The 20,647-nt window shown below is 47.6% G+C and overlaps 1 protein-coding gene across 1 annotated transcript in view; it reads right to left on the bottom strand.

Moving 5' to 3' along the window:
- The window catches only part of COL27A1 (collagen type XXVII alpha 1 chain), a 254,500-nt gene that overhangs the window by 79,761 nt on the left and 154,092 nt on the right, over positions 1–20,647 (bottom strand). The window contains exons 11-18 of the mRNA XM_030535277.1: positions 19,317–19,355; positions 18,635–18,688; positions 15,224–15,277; positions 7,932–8,039; positions 5,949–6,002; positions 3,459–3,512; positions 2,650–2,694; positions 1,901–1,954 (exon numbers count right to left, since the gene is read on the bottom strand). Of these exons, the coding sequence (XP_030391137.1) occupies positions 1,901–1,954; positions 2,650–2,694; positions 3,459–3,512; positions 5,949–6,002; positions 7,932–8,039; positions 15,224–15,277; positions 18,635–18,688; positions 19,317–19,355 (462 nt within the window). The remainder of the gene's footprint in view (positions 1–1,900; positions 1,955–2,649; positions 2,695–3,458; positions 3,513–5,948; positions 6,003–7,931; positions 8,040–15,223; positions 15,278–18,634; positions 18,689–19,316; positions 19,356–20,647) is intronic.

Below are 20,647 nucleotides of genomic sequence, written 5' to 3'. Positions count from 1 at the left end.
AGATGGATCTAGGCTGTTCTCAGTGGTAGCAGATGACAGAACAAGGAGCAATGGTCTCAAGTTGCAGTGGGGGAGGTCTAGGTTGGATATTAGGAAACACTATTTCACTAGGAGGGTGGTGAAGCACTGGAATGGGTTATCTAGGGACATGGTGGAATCTCCATCCTTAGAGGTTTTTTAAGGTCAGGCTTGACAAAGCCCTGGCTGGGATGATTCAGTTGGGGATTGGTCCTGCTTTGAGCAGGGGGTTGGACTAGATACCTCCTGAGGTCCCTTCCAACCCTGATATTCTACGATTCTAACTCACCCCTCCTTACTGTAGGCTGGCTGACTGCTGCCAGGCCTAGATCACACACTTCCCTAAAGAGCCTTATACACTGCAAGCAGGACCAGGAAAAAATCCTTGAGTGACAATTTACACCACTTTAGTACAGCACACCAGGTTCAATCCTGGCTGTGGATGACCCACCCAGGGGCAGAGCATCACACAAGCAGTGTTCCTATCCACTGCTGGGCAGGCAAACTGTGACAGTGAATTCTGACTAGAAGTGCAGAAGGCCATTGTGAAGGGCAAGTGATTAAAATCCTCATTTATCTTTTTACAAAATCCACTGGTTAATTAGTCTAGTGTCCACAGGTATAAGTCCAGTGGCTTTAGCTGTACAGTACTGAGGACTATTGGCTTTAAGGCTACTATATAAACTCCACTGAATGATCAATCCATTCAGTGGAGTCATAGAAATGTTTGTAACCAAACCCTGAACTCATTTGGTTTCAGACGGTTGCAAACCTGAAAGAACAGACTGGGTTTCCCAAGAATGACAAACCTTTTGGCAAAGCGGGGCTGGGTTTCAAGTGAAAACAGGGCCCATTTATGGCTTTGGGTGCAATCTATGCAGGACTGGCTACATATAGCTTTAGCCCAAAGACAGGCACAGCTCAGCAACTTGGCTGGGTTTCACTTTGAGTTTTGTTAATTGATTTGAATCTGAAACCCCAAGCAAAGCCCCGTTAGATGAGAATTGTGAGGGGTGTTTGGCATGAACCCCCTTGCAAATCAGAATCCACCTACTCATTTCAACTCATATGAGGCACTGCAGACAGACTGGGGTTATTTCACCTGCTTTACATTCACGAAGGAGTATCTCCCCAGCCCTTAGGATTCATATTTGGAGAGACTCATTACGCTTTCACATGGTGAACTTGGATTGCTGGAAAGGTATCCTACTTCTAAAACCAGAATAAGAAGGGACTTCCAATGCCCCAGGGTGACAGGCATATGCCATAGAGGCAGGGGGACCCCTAGGCCATGGCCTGACCACTTTCTAGCCCAGCCAAACCTGAGTGGCACTGCAACCCCACATCATAGAATATCAAGGTTGGAAGGGACCTCAGGAGGTCATCTCGTCCAACCCCCTGTTCAAAGCAGGACCAATCCCCAGACAGATTTTTACCCTAGTTCCCTAAATGGCCCCCTCAAGGATTGGGCTCACAACCCTGGGTTTAGCAGGCCAATGCTCAAACCACTGAGCTACCCCTCCCCCATATGCCAGGTCATGATACCACTCACTCAAATTTGGCCCGGCTGCCCCTCCATTATGAGCGAGTGGCATTGCGACCTGGCACGGGGAGTCATAATGCCACTCAGGTTTGGCCTGACTGCCCTCCTGTGATGGTGGAGGGGTCACTGGGCCAAATTTGAATGAGTGGCGCTACAAGGTAGTCCAGTTCTTTCCTTTCTCTCCAAAGACATGACAGAGCTGTGTTAATGTCCTGCACTGCCTGACTCATCCCTTCTTCAGTGCACTAGCATTTTCGCTGGTCTTAGGAAACATAAACAGACAGATGCTGCAGCACTAGGGAAGTAAGCATAACATGGAGAAGAACACAACTCACTTACCTCTGGTCCAGGCAGGCCCTGGAACCCTGAAGCACCCTTGACACCCATCATCCCCTAGGAAACAAGCCAACGTATTGAGGAGAGGATTAGGAGCAGACACGTCAGGCACAGGGCCACCTCATCTGCCTCTTTATAGTTAAACCCAAGACATTCAACAAGGGTTTCTTCCCCGGGGGGGAGAGCTCCAAGCATTAAGGAGCTTCACCACACACTTCCCCATCCCCAAAAGGCCAGTAGCATCATCATAATTTTGACAGATGGGTAAACTGAGGTAGAGAGCGATTGAGTGACTTGCCCAAAGCCACATGAATCAGTGTCAGAGCCAGGAATAGAACCTGTATCACTCTACTCCTCATCATGTGCTTTAATCATTATAGATCACCCATCCTTATCCAATGACAAAAGGTATCCAAGTTAGGTACCATCCCAGCTATGGGACAGTGTCTGCTCAGGAGAGCAAAGGGGCCAAATGGAATTGGAGGGATGCTGCATGACAGAATAAAGAGGCACTGGAGCCTCAGTATTAGACCCGTGAGATGCTTGGCTCTTTTTGCTGCCTTTGGAGTGGGAGACCCTTGTTTCACTTCACATGGGTTCAAGTCTCCCTGAGTTCTGCTTTGAGTTTGGGGTTTGAGCAACCCCCTGACCTCAAAGCAAAAGAGACTACTGGGCAAGTGGAAAGAGAGGTGAGAGAGGAACCCTGGGAGGTGGTCAGAGGATGAGAGGAGCTGGTTTCTTTACCAACTTACCTGAGCTCCAGCAGGTCCAGAAGGGCCGTTTTGTCCTTTCACCCCCTGAGACAGCAAAAAGCACAGATAATGACTGAATAGCACAGAGGAGCTCAGGAAAACGTAACCTGTGCAGCAGAAAGCAGTGCTGGAGGGGAGGGGACGCCTCATGCCTGCTGGGATCCTGAACCGGGCAGAGCACAGTGAGCACAGGCCGATCAGCACCCCCTTTTGCAGGGCTGGCAATGGGTCTGCTGAGTCACTCAGCTGTGCAGCCAAACGGATTTCCATTTTGTACCCCCCAAACCAGGCCTGGGTGGGAGACACTGCCCTGACTGCACTCCAACCCGAGCCAGGGGGTCTTTTCCCTTCTCTGATGTAGGCTCTTTGTCGTGAAGGGGAACTACAGTCCAATCTACCCCCTTCCCCTTCTAAAACACAAGAGAGATGCGGAACAATGGGAAGAGCTGGCCCCTTCTTTAGGAAGGAGAAAGCAATGAAGAACAGAAGGAACCTGTACCAGGGCTGCAAGCTAATTCAGCACACAGGGGCTGCACAGACGTGAAGGTGCAGAGAGGAATCAGATTTATTTTCTGAGCGATGATGAGACTTGAGCAGAATTGGCTTCATGTTGGTGAGAGGGGAGCAAAAGCCAGTATCCATGCGACATGGCAGAATGCCTTGAGGCCATGGGGGATGCTGGAAGGCTTACTGCTGGAAGCCAGCGCTCCACATTAAAGTGACTCAAAAACACAGCAGCCAGCAATGTCTTTTGCATGGGTCTCATACCCACTGGTCCCCGTGTCCAGGCTCAGAACAAGTGAACTCACCTTTGTCCCCTTTTCTCCTTTTTCCCCAGGTGGTCCGGGGTCGCCCAAGAACCCCTGAAACAGGTACATTGGAGACATGAGAACCACTGCAGAACTATGAACCAGCTGGAGGCAATCAGCCCGTTCTCTCTCTGAGGGCTGGTGGTTTGAATGCAATTAACATGACCCAAAGCTGGCCCATCTTAAGGTCCAGTAACAACCTGGGTTACCCTTAGAGGCTGCAGTTAGCTTTAAAAAACGGTCTTTCAGCCTGGTATCAGTGATGTAATTACCTCATCGTCCATACACCACTTGTGGCTCAGTGCATGAGGGTTGCTAAATAGATGGGATTGCGTATGTTGAAAAGGCCTGCAAGCTCTTGACAAAAGAAGTCGAAGTAGAACCACATTCAGAGTTAAGGTTGCTAGCATGGATCCTTCACGCTTAACGGGCCTGGTGGTTTGTAGTCATGGCAGAGAGAACCCGACAGGCGCAGTGAAGGACACAGGGGGAGCCCTAGAATTCTGGATATTTTTGATTTTTTCCCCCCAGGACTGAATTTTCAAAAGTGCGTCACTCCCAATCTGCCCCAAATGTGCTGAGCACTGGGAAAATCCGGCCTCGATGCCGGGGGCTGAGCACTTTGAAAAATCTGGCCCTATACCTTCATGTGGCAGCACCGAAAATCCCCCAAGTTAATCGAGTCACGAATCCTTACATGCCCCCCGTTGAGCCCTGCAGGTCAGCAAGCATCACTGCTGTTGTACAGATGGTGACATTGACTCGAAGAGATTAGTGTCAAGCTGTTCAGAAGAGGCCACTGACTCTGGGTGACTCTGTTTCTGAGCTTCCAACCGGAGAGTCTTTAAGTGGCTGACTTTCAGAGACGCTCAGCTCCAGCAGAAGCCAATGGGCGCTGTGAGTGCTTGGCGCCTCTGAAAATCAGGCCACAGGAAGTCTCAAAATGGGCCTCAGAAAATGGAGGCATCCTGGGAAAAATTGGGCCCACGTGACTTGCCCAAAGTGACAGAGGCAAAAAGGAGAGCTGAGATTTTAACTCAGGTCTTGCAGGCTCCCAGGCCCCTGTTCACTCCACTGGATCATGCTAACTTGTGGATCCAGAGTCAATTCCCCCTTCTCCCACAGGCCTTGGGTGAGTTTGGCCCTGGGGAACAATCTCTGTTCCTCAGTTTCCCCAGCTAGGATAATAAAACTACCCCACTTTACAGAGGGAAAGGGATATGAAGACAACTTCATGTTTGTGAGGTCATATACTGTATACTACAAGGATCAATGCAAGATCTGTGTATCTGAATAGAAAGAATTATTTCAGAATAATATTTTGAAGTAGTGCTTTTTTAAAAATTAACTTATTTTAAAGATAAGGACAGTTTGTTTTTTTATTTAGCCCTCCAGACAATTGTGGTATGAATTGAATTGTTCTAACATATAAATCACACCAGACATGTCTATGGACCCTCTAAGACAATGCAACAGAGATGGAAGCTGTTAAAACTGATGTCACAGCATTATCCAGATCATGAGCATTACTGGAAGGTAGGAGGAAGATGCTGATGCCAGTTTTCTAAAGTACTGTAAATAGGGGAATTTTCAAATATGACTGAAAACCACAAGTCCCACTGAAAGTCAAAAGCACAAATGACAGTCAGGTGCCTAACTCCCACCGACTCTCTCAATATTCACAGGCAGAAACAGCAGGCAGGTGCCTAACTCGCATTGACATTTGGCGGGAGTTAGAAGGACATTATCAAAGGCACAACCCGCATGTAGGTGCATCCCTTCCACTGAAAGCCAATGAGAGTTAGGCACCTGCCTTCCATGTGTGCCTTTGAAAAATCTCCTCCCATGTGTCTAATTGATCAGGCACGGTTGAAAATTCCACACTAAATGTTTTTAGAATTAAATTTTTGTTTTTAAAAACCAGGGCTGACATTTCAGAAGCCACCACAGGGATTTAGATGCCCAATTATGATTAAAATGAATGGGAATTGGGTACCCAAATCCTTTAGGCAGCTTTAAAAAAAGCTAAAGGCCTTTGGCTTAAAAAAGAAAAAAGGAACCGAAACCAGTAGAACTCAATTTATTTTGCCTGAGGTAGGTCTGTGCTTAAAACACTGCCACTGCACCACTGGATAGCTGCCGTGAAGATACTATCTATGCTTACAGGAGGACTTCTCCCATCGGCATAGTTAGTCCATTTCCCCGAGAGGTGTAGCTATGTCAACAGGAGAATTCTCCCATTAATTTAGTGCTGTCCACACCGGGGGTTAGGTCAGTTTAACTGCGTTGCTCTAGGGCATGGATTTTTCACACCCCTGAGAGAAGTACTTATACCAACCTAGTGTCCTGGTGTAGACCTGGCCTGAAAGAACTTTGCATGGACATTTTCCATCCAGGCTGATAAATCTAAGGTGACTCAGAGGAACTCAAACCCCTTGACTTAAGGATTCCCCCTTCCCTGCTTCCCCCAGATCATTGCCACCAGCTCACCTGGTCTCCTTTTTCTCCAGCTGGACCTTGGTCACCCTTAAATCCCTGAGGGCCCTGGTAATGAGGAGGAAGGAATGGAAGACACAAAAGACCAGTTTATGCTCGTGAAACCTGAACTGACACAGCTTGTGTGGCAGAACGAGGCAGCAGTTCTCAAACTGCGGTGGTGATACTCACTGGACCAAATTCAAGCCTGTTGTAACTAGGTGCAACTCTGTTGGCTTCCTCCAAGTTGCTCCCACTTATATAGGCCACAGGCCAGTTTTTGAGCCTGGCACTTTCTCCATATTGCAGCCTCATGAGCAGGGCCGGATTAACGCTGTCGTGAACTAGGCGTAGTCACCAAATTCATAGGGAGCCCAAATGTGACCCCGCGTGCCAGGTTGCAATGCCACTCACTCAAATTTGACCGGGCCATCCTTCCGTCATGGTGCACAACTCTCCAAGCAGCAGCCAGTCCCGATGGCTGCACTGCATGGCCAGTCCAGTTGTGGCCAGCGTGCTGCACAGTCGGTGGCTGTCCTTTGTATTAGAAGACAGGGGCTCCGAAATGTATGTTCGTCTAGGGCCCAGTGATGGGTTAATCTGACCCTGCTCATCAGACCAGTCACAATTCTCAGACACGTGAGCCAATCAGCTGTGTGAAGAGCTCAACCTGCGTTACCTCATCTGCAGTTGTTTTATATCGAATGACTCCCTCCGAATGCTGAGCCCCCAGTCGATTATAAAGCAGGGTTTCGGTGAAGAAATGTCATTTAGCCCTTCTGAGCTCTGAGCCCCACCCACTTCCTGGGGCTCTGCCACTGCTGTAGGTGCTGCACAGCTTTTCAGGCTCCCTCAAAGCAAGTCTCTTCCATATTGCTATCACTCTATACCCCCCAGCCCAATCGGTGTAGGCATTTATACTGTTCCCATCACCCTGTTTCCTCCCTGGTTTTGACGTTTTAATGAGACAGCCACTTCAGACAGCTCCAAGCAGGTCAGCCACGCTCCTTTTCTGACACAGTACTGGTTACAAGCAGGCAGACGTGTGTGCCATTACTTCAACAACATTGTTGCCCCTTTTGGCCAGAGCGGTTAGCCAATACTTGTGACTTTACCAGGTTGCTTCCATTAGGAGAAGAAATTGGTAATAGAATCAGGAATTTCTTGATGCAATCCTGTTTATTTACAACGAATGTGTACAAACTCTTGTTTTCCCGAACACAACAGGAAGCAGTTTTGTTGCTCACAATTCCAAACCTCTTTCCAGCCTGTACTCTGCCCAATAAGTTCCATCTCTCAGCTTCCTCTTAGGGCCTGCTTTCTTGTCGGCTTTCTGCTTCTTACCCCCACCAATTTTTTATCCCTCTCCATATACGCCTCTTACAAGATCCTGAATCAAAGTTTGCACTTTCCCGACTGAAGTCAGCATGCAAAGCTAAGTTAAGGGTAGGGCTTGTTAGTTCAAAGAATTGACAAGCACCACAAAAGAAGTCAACAGAGTTTGTGAAGTAGACAAGTGGATGGAATCCATTTTCTCCCTTGTCTTTTTTCCTTTTTCCCTCCTGTAAAAGCAACCTAGAAAACTAAATGCAGCAATGCAATCAAGCACTCCAGGAGTTCAGGTTGCTCCAGAGACAGTAACTATGTCCTGTTGAGCATATATGCTGTTTCTCTTTTCCTTGTTAAATGTGAACCTTCAAGGCATTATTATTATTATTATTAAAGTAGTGCCTAGAAATTCCAATTATAGTTAGAGTGGGCTTTTCCTTTGTTAAAGGAGGCAAATAAGCATATCAGTAGCATCAGCTTGAGCTTGCTGGCTGCCTATGCACTAAACTATCCCATGATATCCAGCCAGAGCATCCAAAACTCTTGGCAGTTTGCCTTTGAAACATGGGATCTCTCCACATTAGTGCTAAGTGTTTTGTAACTAATTGGCCCACAACCAATTCTAACGAAGTGCAACGTGATCCTTCAAGCTAATGTTCAGGTTCTCACCTGCTCTCCTGGTAACCCAGGTGGTCCAGGCTTTCCATCCATTCCAGGAAGCCCATCTGAGCCAGGGAAACCAGCGTGTCCCAGGAAGCCCTGAAGTCCAGACTCCCCCTGCAGAGAGAAAGCAGGGGGATTAATAAGAGGCTACAGAGGAACTCCACAAATGAAGCTCTATCTTACACTCCTGCCTCGCCGTTCAGTTCTACTTTAGGACTCAGTAAAAATATTTGTGCATGGAGGGAGGAAATCAGCAGCATCCAAAGAGGTGAAGAGTTTTATTGCCACTGTAAACATGGTTAAGAGCCAAGGGATGGAGGTAAAGGCAGCACAGAAAGATTAACCAAAATCCTGGTCATTATGAAACAGATGGATAGTACATTATAACCAAATTCATTGGCTACATGACAAGAAAGGAAATGGAGGCAGGAGAATAGGCAAGAGAATAAAGGCGACATCAGGAGAAGGTCAAGGAAAGGCCTTGTCCATCTGTCTCAGCCCTAACAACTGCACACCGCTGACTGAGCTCAGAGGCTTCTCTCTGGCAAGTCCAGGTGTGCAGCAGCCTGAACAGATGCAAAGACCTGGTTACCTTCAAAGGTTGCTTCTGCAGAGCCAAGAGCAGTTGCAGTTATGATTCGTGTAACGGTAGCATGTAGGGGCCACATCGGGCTACAGCCTGTGCAAACATATAATGACAGTTCCTGCCTCAAAGAGCTGATAATCTGAACAGACAAAACAACGTCAGTGGCAGAGCAACGTTCTATCGACTGGACTCAGCGAAACTGCTGTGCACGTGCTCGGTATGGGTCAGCCATGCCTCCGCTCCCACTACACACGCTACTGTGGCGACACTGATAATTATGCTCTCAACTCAATGAGAGCTAGTGTGTGTATGGGTACATGAGCAGGGGAATCACACTCCTAGCTTGTAAGGTAAACGTAGTCTCAGTAACAGTATCACCACAGACAGAGGAAAGTCATAAATGTGAAAAACAACAGCAGCAAAACCCAATGGTCCCAAATTCTGATTCCACCCTAGTGTTTGCACGCATTTGCAGGCGTCAGGCTTTGCTGCAAAGTCTGCGCTTGCCTTTAAAAACTAGAATAAAAAAAATATTTTGTCAAGTCTGGTGTGCAGATCAACTATGCAACAGCAAGTTGCTAGGGGGGAAAATACCATCTCCACAAAAACAACCAACAATGACAACAAAACAGCGGCAGCAAAGATGGGTCAGCTCATTTCCGGGCCATTCGGGGGCTTGTCATTATAAAGCAATGCCAATCTGTTAAAATGAAGCTGGAGCCAGAGGGATAAGTCCATTCACCGCTGGCCCAGCAGTGGTTTGGCTGTCTCTCCCAGAGATTGGTTTGACCTTCCCTCCTGGTGCAGCTCATGACATGCCAGCCTACCACTCATCGCCAATCTCTTCTCAAAGAACGAATGAACCAATACGTGCAAAACGAAAGAAAGGCCATATCTGCATCAAACCCAAATGATCCATCTGGGGGAATCTCTCCTCTACTATAATCGCAATCATATAATCCCAAGGGCTCAAGGTCACGTCACTGTGGGGAAAGATTTCTCACATTCCTACCAACTAATGCTCTGAACCCTTCTGTACAGAGCATGATGCAAATTGGGACTCACCTCTTGTAATGGTACATATGCCAGGCACACCCTGCACTGGAACATGGCACTCAGGAGGGAGAGGTGTGTCTGAGATGACAAGTGGGAAGGTGGGATATGTATGGAAGTGAATGGTGTTTCTTCTTTAATGTAAATAGGATCAAAAGATGCTTGGCTCAAGTTCCAGTAGAGACCTGCACTTTATTACACAATATGTTACTAAATCAGCCTGGTGGTGTCTTAGCCAAGAAGCTCTGCTGTATATTATCATCATTATTGTATCCAGAGCTCTGAGGAGTTCCAGGCATGGACCAGAACCATCATGCTTTGTGCTCTACAGACACAGAGCCAAAAGGTTCCTACCCCGAAGAGTTTTCAATCTAATCTATGTGCCACCTGCACAACTGTACCCCAAAACGGTGGCATCATTTTCCACTGGCTCTGCCCAGCGCTTGTTATTGGAACCTTGAGCTAAGGACGTGTTACCTTCCTCTGGAGTTGCAGAGCCACAGGACAGTATGAGCACAAAGCTCCACATAAAAGGTAGAACTCCACTATTGAAACGTTCAAACCCACAGACACTGATCCAACGGCAGAGCTCAGCAGTAAGGCTGCATCCCTAAAATCAATGCAACAGCTGCCTGAGAAAAGACTCAGGAATTCAGGATGTGGTCTGTGATATGAAACCTTGTTGAGACTTCTCTGGTTTGCTGAGACTATAGCCTTTGGAAAATAAACACGTCCACACGGACAATGACAAAAAGCAGGTCCTCTACATGTGTGGTAGGCTATTCAGTATATTCCACGTGTGTGCCACAGGAGGAGATCAACAGGTATCAGAAATAGAGGCTGCATTCGAGGAACTAATGCACGCACCAGACAAAGCTGCTCATTCAAAACCTCAAACAATGCAGAGTTTTGCTTCCCTTGCAAATCTGGGTCTCTGTTCAGAGCTACACAGTGATGGGAGCTCAGTCTGAACCCCCTAGCGGGGATGCAGACCTGCTTTTGAAGCACATCAGGGGCACAGCTGGACTCTGAGAAAAATGGTTCCTTTTCACCCCTGCACTAAACCCTCAGCGAACCCCCCCGCCAATCCTGTTTATGCGAATGGATGAATAATTTTTGGTACCATTTGATTAAGTTACACTGACAGCCTCCAAGGTTTACATTCTGTCTGCTTAACACGATTAGTGAAACCTTCCAGATGTTGGCAGCTGGCAATACACTGGAAGAATACTGTTCATGGCTACCGATTCCCCAGAGCTACCCTCCGCTGTTCTCCACAAACAGACGGGAGACATCTGGATTTACGGACTATACATACCCTCCATCTAAAAAAGCTTTTCCATCTTGAAAAAAGGTGAATCATTCTATGCTCCCTCTTTGCAAAGCCCAAACGGACCCGTGCACCAGACATCTTTGTTCAATTCCTCAGCCCACAGTCCAAAAAACACTGCAAAGAGCGACTAAATCGGCAACAATGCACTTAGTCAGGGGTTAAAAAAAAAAAGCCAACCACTTATCTGTGCTATCTAATCCCATGGGCCTTGGAGATGCTAAAACAGCTCCGGGCTCTTGGTCTCTGGGCCTCTGAGATGTCAGCGCTCTTCCAGCTTTGCTGTGCTATCTAGCAACCTCATGTTGAAAGATGCCCGGCACTGGCTCAGCAGAAGCTACAAGAATCTGCTCCCGAACTCCGCCCACGACTATGCATTCCACATGCAGATACCTGGGAAACCACAACTGTCTCTGCCCTAAACTCTCCAGTCTGGAAAAATATTTGAGACAGGGAGGACTTGGGGTCTACTAAGGATGGGGTAAACCAGTTCAGGAAAAAGGAATCATGTCCCCCACTTTTTCACAAAACTCAAATCAGATATAAACTGCCACATTGAGGGTATGGCTACACCTGCAGCTGTACAGCGCTGGGAGTTACAGCTGTCTTCGTACAGCTGTGTAGGGAAATCGCTACAGTGTGGCCACACTGACAGCTACCAGTGCTGTAGTGTGGCCACATTTGCAGCGGTGTTGGGAGTGGTGCATTATGGGCAGCTATCCCAGCATTCAAGTGGCTGCACCATGCTTTTCAAAAGAGGGGGGTGGGGTGGAGTGTGACAGGGAGCGTGGGGGAGACAGAGGGTATGGCTACATTTGGAATTTCAAAGCGCTGCCCCGGCAGCGTTGCGGGAGTGCTGCCGCAGCAGTGCTTTGAAGTGTGAGTGTAGTCGGAGCGGCAGCGCTGGGAGAAAGCTCTCCCAGCGCTGCATGTAAACCACATCCCTTATGGGTGTAGCGTGCAGCGCTGGCAGCTGCTGCCCTGATTACACTGACGCTTTACAGCGCTGTATCTTGCAGCACTCACGGGGGTGTTTTTTCACACCCCTGAGTGCGAAAGTTGCAGCGCTGTAAAATCTGAGTGTAGCCATGGCCAGAGAGAGTGGATTTTTGGAGCTGACACTGTGTCAGCTCCCTGCCTTGCAAGTTCCGACCCCTTCCCCCACCCCTCTCTCATTCACTAAATGCAAATAGCCTTGTTTGTTTTTTTCCTCACAGATCAGATAAGAAGCTGCTCCAAAACGGGCCCCCGCCCCGCCCCACCCTCCATGCTGCTTCTCTTCTCAAGCAAACAGTAGCTGTGGACATTCCAAAGGGATCCCTTGCCTGCCTCATTCACAACAAACAGGAGCTGTGTTTGTTTTTTTAGCTAAACAGCTCCGGGAGCCACGAGTTCACAACAAAACAAAGAGTGTTATCTTTAATTAAAAGCATTATGGGAAGGTTCCGGAAGTCAGTTACAGCATAGTAAGATTAATCACTGTTCACACTGGCACCCCAGCGCTGCAGCACCAGTGCTGTTCTCTTTATTCCTCTCATCGAGGTGGAGTACATGCAGTGCTGCAGCCAGGGAGATACAGCGCTATATGTGCCTTGCCAGTGTGGACGGGGAGTGAGTTACAGCGCTGTAAAGCCACCACCAGCGCTGTAACTCTCAAGTGTAGCCAAGGCCTCTGAGGTTTGAAACCAGTCAGTTCTCTCCTGGTTCTTCACGGACTTGATCTGGCTAGGATCAGTATGAGAAATATCAGCCAGCCTCATGTTTGCAAACACGAGGAGGTTTGCATAGTTCGGCTGATCAGCTGAGTGCTTCTCCTAGCAAAACCTTTTAAAGGGCTAATGTTTACTTTGCAGTCTGGGTAATTCACCTTTGGCTTTGATCCCCACAGGCCCAAGAGATACCATCTTGCCTGCATGCCTCACTAAGACAGAGAGACTGCATCTGGGGATTCACCGCGGGAATTGAGAAAGACCATCTACAGCTTCTCCAGTGGTACACAAAACCCTGAGCACTTCCAGGTTTTGCTGGGGGTGGGCAGTGTTCCCTGTGGAACTCCATGCTGCTCTGAGGCACAAGCCATGAAGCACTAGCTACATTAGCAACTAGAACACAGTGACATTAGAGAAATCAGGACAAATATATCACCCAAAAAACAACACTAAAACTCACTGAAAGGCCTGTTTCTCCTCCATGGAGCTTTTTGTGGACTCCAGCTAGAAACCAAGGAAAAAATCTGCCAATGACCTAAATTTGCATGTATTAAGCTAAGAATCTCTCTTCTCCTCTCCTCCCGTGCTCTTCCTAGACATACAGGCCAGAGGAGACACCTCACTCGGAAAGCAGAAGCAAGAGGAACGGACAGCTGATTCCTCTGAAAATGGGGGAGGGCGGGAGGAAGAGGAGAAAAATGAATGAAAGGGAGCAGCATGGCGAAAGGAAGAAAAGGGAACTGCAGGTAGATCGGATGTTATCACTGGGAACATTGTGGGATGAGAGCAGAATTAAAAAGGCATTGTTACCAGACTGGTGAATGTACTGCCAGAGAATAGTATAACAGGGAGGTCAGGGAAAATCTACTGTCTCTTATAACTGTGAAGGCTGGACCTGCAGCAGTTAAAGACAAATGGGTTTCTTGGGGGAGATGGGTGAGAGCCAGGAACTGAAGAGGACAGTCACTGGGAAGAAAGAAGAGAACAATCACTGAAAGAAGTGGACAGTCACTGGGAAACAGTCGAGTGTTTGGTGAGAGGAGGCTCAGAGAAGAGGATGGTTTTTAATTCAGAAAAAAACCAAACACCTTTCTGTGAACTAGGTACAGATCAAGAATGCGGGTTTCAAAGCCATCTAGGGGATTTGGACACCTGATTCCCCCTGTGTTTTAATGGGATTTGAGTATTCAAATCCCTTAGACAGCTTTGAAAAATCTCAGCTGAATTTTGCAAAGCAGTTTGCTCAGTCCCAGCTGAGAAAGGGAGGATACCTCACCCCAGCACGAATAAGGAGGAAAGAAGGGCATAGGCTGGGACTGCTCCTATCTGAAGGGAGAGAGAGAGAGACAGGAGCAGTGGAGAGTTCGATTCAGAGTTGTCTGGAGTTAAAGCTTAGGGGAAGAGGAGGATGCTTTCCAGGATTTGCCCTAAAGATGTTTGACAGAGCAGGTTTGGAATGACACACACATGTAAATGAACAGAGCACAAACCCCAATTTTATCCACTACCTATTGACAAGGGGTTCAGTTTTTAGCGAAGGTGTCACCTGCTGCATCTCTACTGATGCTTCTAATGAAGGCCCAGGATCGCCATCCCAGTGCTAGTACAAGCATCTCTTTGAATGGGTGACGATGAGTGGGGTGGTTACAGAACTCATGAAAATGACAAGGACTGACCAAATCACACTGGCTCAAGCCAGTCCCGCCTTGTGCTGGAGGCGGGTGATCACTCACAGCAGAGGAGAGCAAAGGAACAAACACAAGACACAAATATCCAGCAAGGGGAATCCCACCCTCCACCTCTTGTCCTGTCTACAGTGAGCCAATCTCATCCCCATCTGATATTTCAGATGAACCCACAGGTTCCCCCTTATTGCAGCGCAACTTGTGCATGCCCCGTATCTCCAAATCTCGCTCTCTGTATGTATAGCTGCCCACCAGCAGGAGGCCAACACTAGAATGTGTCTTACTGCCCTAGCATTTGGAAGGTCACATACCTGGACTGGGCTAACCAGAGGTGAAAGTAAGCCGGCCCAGTCTGGTCCAGTGTACCGGCAAGAGCCATTATGCCGTGCCGGACCACATCGACTTCCACGACGGGGATTGAAAGGGCTCTGGGCTGCCCGCGCCTGCAGGCAGCCCAAAGCCCTTTAAATCCCGGCCGCGGCTCTGGCGGCTGGGCTGGGGTCAGGATTTAAAGGGCTCAGAGCTCTCCGCCACTGCGGGCAGCCCAGAGCCCTTTGAATCCTGGCTGCGGCTCTGGCGGCCAGGCTGGAGCCAGGATTAAAAGGGCTCTGGGCTTCCCTCAGCGGCAGGAGCTCTGGGCCCTTTAAATCCCTGACCCAGCCCCGCAAAGCTCAGGGGCCCTTTAATTTGCCCCTGAGCCCCAGGGACTTGCCAGCCACCTCTGCAGCTGGGAGCCTCTGGTTGATTTAAAGGCTCTAGGTCTCCCAGCCACAGCTGGTGCCCGAGGGCCTTTAAATCTTGAGAGGCCACGCCTCTTCTGGATGAGGCCACGCCCCCCCTCAGGACTCCGGCAGTACCAGTAAATCCTGTAAGTTACTTTCACCTCTGAGGCTAACACCTACCTGGGACAGCAGCTATAGGCAGCCAGCACTTACCATATACCCCAACCGGCCTTTATCTCCTGGCTCTCCTGGATATCCGGGCAGACCCTGCACACACACAGATCAAATCAATGCATGTTAGACTTTCCCCAGCAAGCCCGGATCATGTTGCAGTATTGACCGTGTTGAAAGAATATTGGGCTTTGCAGCCTTGTTGAAAGGCACCATTATAGGAGAGACAATGAAGAATACACAAAGGTAAAATTGGCAACCTCATCACAGCTCTCTGAATGCTCGGCGGAAACTGCCCTTGTGTGCTGTTCTGCCTGTGTTCCCCTGCTTTATGGCAAAGGCACCATCAAGTACTCAGCCACAGGCTGTGGGAGCAAACTCTCTCTCCAGTCCTTATAATTCTCTTCTGGAGACTAGAACATAAGACGAGATGTCTTCCCCCTCCTTTTCTCTCATTCTATTCGGCTTCCACAAATTTCCTGTTATACAATCCATGTACCTTCCGAGGCATATTTATAATATAGCTTGCTAAGAGCACACCTGTCTTTTTCCCTGTCTGTGCATCAGCACTGTCAGTTATATCAGCAAGCTTAGGGACACTATTAGTTAATTGTGGCTGAATAGTCAGCAGAAAGAATGCAAGAGCACCAGAACTGACTTTAATAAACATCACTTTAGAAAAAATCTTCCTCCGGAATAGATATAAAATATTAATACAAATAGTGTGTTGCAAGATGAAAGAACGTTTCTTTAAGACACCTTTGTAATAGTACTTCACACCAGCCAGGTTACTGAGAGAGAGTGAAAGGGAGAGAAGGAAGGGGATATATGTTGGAGAAATTTGGTGAAAGAGGAGATTTTATACATAGTGACAGACATGTCCAGTCACTAGGGAGTATTGGCGTGCAATTCCTAATCAAATAGCACAGATTGTTGAATATTTATTACCAAATGATCATTTAGGGGTTGTCTATACATCAAAGAAAAACCCGTGGCTGGCCCGTGCCAGCTGACTCTGGCTCATGGAGCTCAGGCTGCGTGGCTGTTTCATTGTTGTGTAGACTTCTGGGCTTGGGCTGAAGACCAGGCTCTAGGACCTTGCTGAGAAGACATTCCCTTAGCAACCTTCCTCTCTAGTAGGTACAGTCACCCAACAGAAGTGAAGAATTAATCTCTCAACTGCTAGTAGCTGCTAGCATACTGAGCAGTGACTGCCTCCCACAGGAAAAAGAAAAGCAGCCCCAAATGAAGGGAATGGTTAAAAAACCAAGTACATACACAATAGACCTGCCAAAAAGAGGACAGAAATGTGGTCACCCTATCTCATAGAACCAGAAGGTACCTTGAAGGTTATTGAGTCCAGTCCCCTGCCTTCACTAGTAGGACCAAGTACTGATTTTGCCCCAAATCCCTAAATGGCCCCCTCAAGGATTGAGGTCACAACCCTGGGTTTAGCAGGCCAATGCTCAAACCACTGAGCTATCCCTCCCCCTTTTCAGCACTCTCAGAGGAGGAGGAGGGATCCCTAGCCCAGCAAGCCAGAATCTTTAGCTTGACTATTAACTTGATCCTAAAAAGTAACAAGTGATTCTGGGATGCATTAACAGGTGTGTTGTAAACAAGACACGAGAAGTCATTCTTCCACTCTACTCTGCGCTGGTTAGGCCTCAACTGCAGTATTGTGTCCAGTTCTGGGCACCGCGTTTCAAGAAAGATGTGGAGAAATTGGAGAGGGTCCAGAGAAGAGCAACAAGAATGATTAAAGGTCTTGAGAACATGACCTATGAAGGAAGGCTGAAAGAATTGGGTTTATTTAGTTTGGAAAAGAGAAGACAGAGGGGACATGATAGCAGTTTTCAGCTATCTAAAAGGGTGTCATCAGGAGGAGGAAGAAAACTTGTTCACCTTAGCCGCTAATGACAGAACAAGAAGCAATGGGCTTAAACTGCAGCAAGGGAGATTTAGGCTGGACATTAGGAAAAAGTTCCTAACTGTCAGGGTAGTTAAACACTGGAATAAATTGCCTAGGGAGGTTGTGGAATCTCCATCTCTGGAGATATTTAAGAGTAGGTTAGATAAATGTCTATTTGGTCTTGCCATGAGGGCAGGGGACTGGACTCTATGACCTCTTGAGGTCCCTTCCAGTCCTAGAGTCTATGAATCTATAAGTAATGTACAATGTCGTATGTTAATGTTTTATTGTAACTTTCCCTAAATAAAAAGTGAAAAAAAACATATGAGGGCGTTGTTGCTATGGAAAAATATACCAATTACATAGCCAGCAAAACAAAGAACAAACAGATACATTGATATTGGGTTACCAGCTATTCGATACTCAGAAAAAGTACACTCGCCAGCAAAACAACCAGCCCACCTATCCAATTTTTTTGAATTTTAAAATTGGGTAGAAGTGCCTGGTTTGACATGCAGGTGTAGTCAGAAGTTTCACTCAGTTTAATAAAATGACCTGAAGCAACACATCCTGGGTAGTGTAAAGAGGATCACTCGGTAATATGGTAACACCCTGTTCTACAGAGATCTGATGAGATCATTGTCTAATGATACTCTACACAAAAGCTCACTGTTGTAATGATTATTGTTTTATCTCTTGATGAGGACATGGCAACGATCTGTAAACCTAGTATAACTTCACACAGACACACAGAGTCACCGTCTCAAGGTGTGGTTTCTCGAGGGGATTCAGCTTCTCCTGACTGACCCTCCTTAGTTTGCTCTCAGTCTGGCCAGTTCTTGGATCCTCATCTCCAATTAAGCCTGCCAGCCCTTTGCTCTTGCAGCCTCCTTTAGTCTCCTGGCTGTTTTCTTGGAGGCAGCCTGGTGCGGGGCTGTCGCCACTTTGCCAGCCTAGACCTTCCAGCCTCCCCTTCCTTAGCTGTATTCTGCTCTTTACTGGGGGATTTGTTTCCTCAACTGGATTCAGCTGTGAGTGCCTACACCTCCATGACTGGCAGCTGGGTGGGGTTGTGATCAAGCTGCTTGGTTGTAAACAGGAGAGACTCTCCTCTCTCCACACTCAATATGGGGTTTGTAGGCCCCATCTCTCTCTCTCTCTCACACACACACACACAATCTTCAGTGAGTGTAAATGAGCATTGTTTCACTGAAGGAAGTCAATGGAGCTATGCCAGCTTACACCAGCTGAGGGGCTGGGCTGGGCTGGGCTTTCAAAGAAACCTAAGGGAGTCAGGCATCCAACTTTAATTGATTTTCACTCAGCTACAACTTTTTTTGAAAATCCCAGCACTGAAACTTTAGTTATATCAAGACAAACAATTGGACAGTAACAAATGTACAGGCAGCTCAACTGTGGGGCCTAAATTGTTCAAGTGTCTCTAAACATTGCCTCTGAAAGCTTCCAATGAAAGCAGAAATGTCTGATGGGATAACTGAGGACTTGGCTTCTTTGGATTAAAGGGGATTTTTCATACTTACAGGTAATCCTGGTTTCCCTGGATGCCCAGGCAGCCCACGTGGTCCTGGATGTCTCTAGATTTAAAAAATAAAGGCAAACAGTAACATATTTTAGAGATCAAAACTATTTGGAAAGAGACAAGACTCCAAATGATCATACAGAAAAAATCGGAGAGACCATGTTAGAGGACTTGAGCACAAAATCCACGCAACACATAGGGTGGAGGAATGGTATAATACAGACAAAAGGACTGTGAAATGGGCAGAATAATTACATGGGTTTCTTTAAAAAAAAAAAAAGATTCATTTCTGACTGATTCTGAAAATGACTGGGGAGTCAGCAGAGGTTCTGGAAGACAGAGCTTCTAAGGGGTGTAACACTGGATTCCCATCTCTTGTTTCCGTGAACCTTCAATCCTAGGCTTAACTACAAGCCAAAAGTGCAACCCCAGCCACTTTCCTGATGTACTCTGGTGGCAGTCTCCCATTTTCCTACTTTAAGGGGCCATTAAGACCATCTTGTTTGACCTCTTGCATAACACAGGGCAGAGCATTTCCCCCAATGATTCCTGGGTCAAGCCTCTCATTTCTGTTTGAGCTATGGCATATCTTTTAGAAAGACATCCAGTCTTGATTTTTTTTAAAAATTCAGGTGCTGGAGAACCTACCACATCCGTACGTAGACTTAACAGGAGACACTCACCGGCCAGCCTGCGTGGAGAAGCTGGTAAAATGAGGATTGCTAAAAGGAAAGGGGGGAAAAAAGAGAGAGAATGTAAAAAAAAACCCAAATGTGTCTATTATACCAACCAAAGAATGGCACATGCTTCTGTTGCCAAGACACCAGGAGCATTACTACATTTCTGTCAGCTTCACGATTTCTATTACATTGGATGAGAACACCCACTCAGGATGTGTCTATGCAGCAACTAGACAGCTGTGGCTGGCCTGTGCCAGCTGGTTTGGGCTAGCAGGATTCCGGCTGTGGGGCCATTTCACTGCTGTGTTGATGACTGGGTTTGGGCTGGAGCTCAGGCTCTAGGACCTGCCGAGTGGGAGTCTCCCAGAGCCCAGAAGTCTACACCACAATGAAACTGCCCCACAGCCCGAGCTCCGTGAGCCCAAGCTGGCTGGCATGGGCCAGGCGCTGGGTTTTCTTTGCTGCGTAGACGTACCTTAAAGCTGAGCTCTTCTTATTTATCAACCCGGCAGCACCTACTCTGTGCTAAGAACTTTCCAGCTTTCCACCCACGCCCCGAAGAGCTCACAGTCTAAAGACAGACACAAAGCGAAAGGGCTACGACATATCAGTGCAGTGGTCAGGGAGGTGCTTGCCAAGTCTTGACAAAATAACGTCGACATGGCTCCCCCTACTCCTCTCCCCTGCCCAATAATGCCCCATATTCATCAGTACAGGTCAGCTGCTTTCTCCACAGGTGTCAGAGCAGATCTGGGGCTTCAGAAGGGATTTGAATGTGGAGAGAGGAGGCCTCGTGAATGAGCTCTGGAAGGCCATTCTGCTCCTAGCGGGCTGCATGGTGAGGTTGATGTGAAAAGCCAAATTGACAGGTGGATGAGGCTGGCACTGTTAGTGGAGCAGACAGGCAGGGAGGCAACTTGAAACGAGACCAGGGAGAAGAAGTTGGTAGCGCAGAGTTATGCAGGGATTTTAAGGTGCCTTTCTGCTCTTGAATTCTCTGAATCCCCTATTCTGCTCCCAAGTTTTCTCCTTCCATTCAATCCCACTTCTCAAACCCATCTCTCCACCTTGCATTTGATGTAGTAGAAGATGGGGAGCCCGTGGGGGGATTCAAAGATGGAAGGATGATGGGAGGAGAGAAAGATGATCAGAGTAATGGATGAAAACGATATTTTAGGGGCAGCTTTTTATATGGACTGTAAGGAGACAAAACAGGAGTCAAGGAAGCCAGTGAGGGGGAGGTTGTAATAACTGAGACGCAAAATGATGAGGGTCTGGACTAGAGAATTTTATCCAGAGAGAGGGAGAAAGAAAAGGACAAAGCTTAGAGACAT

The sequence above is a fragment of the Gopherus evgoodei genome, chromosome 16 (genome assembly GCF_007399415.2).
Source record: "Gopherus evgoodei ecotype Sinaloan lineage chromosome 16, rGopEvg1_v1.p, whole genome shotgun sequence".
Taxonomy (NCBI): domain Eukaryota; kingdom Metazoa; phylum Chordata; order Testudines; family Testudinidae; genus Gopherus; species Gopherus evgoodei.
Note: the sequence above shows the minus strand (reverse complement) of the source record. Positions and strands in the feature narration are given on the sequence as shown.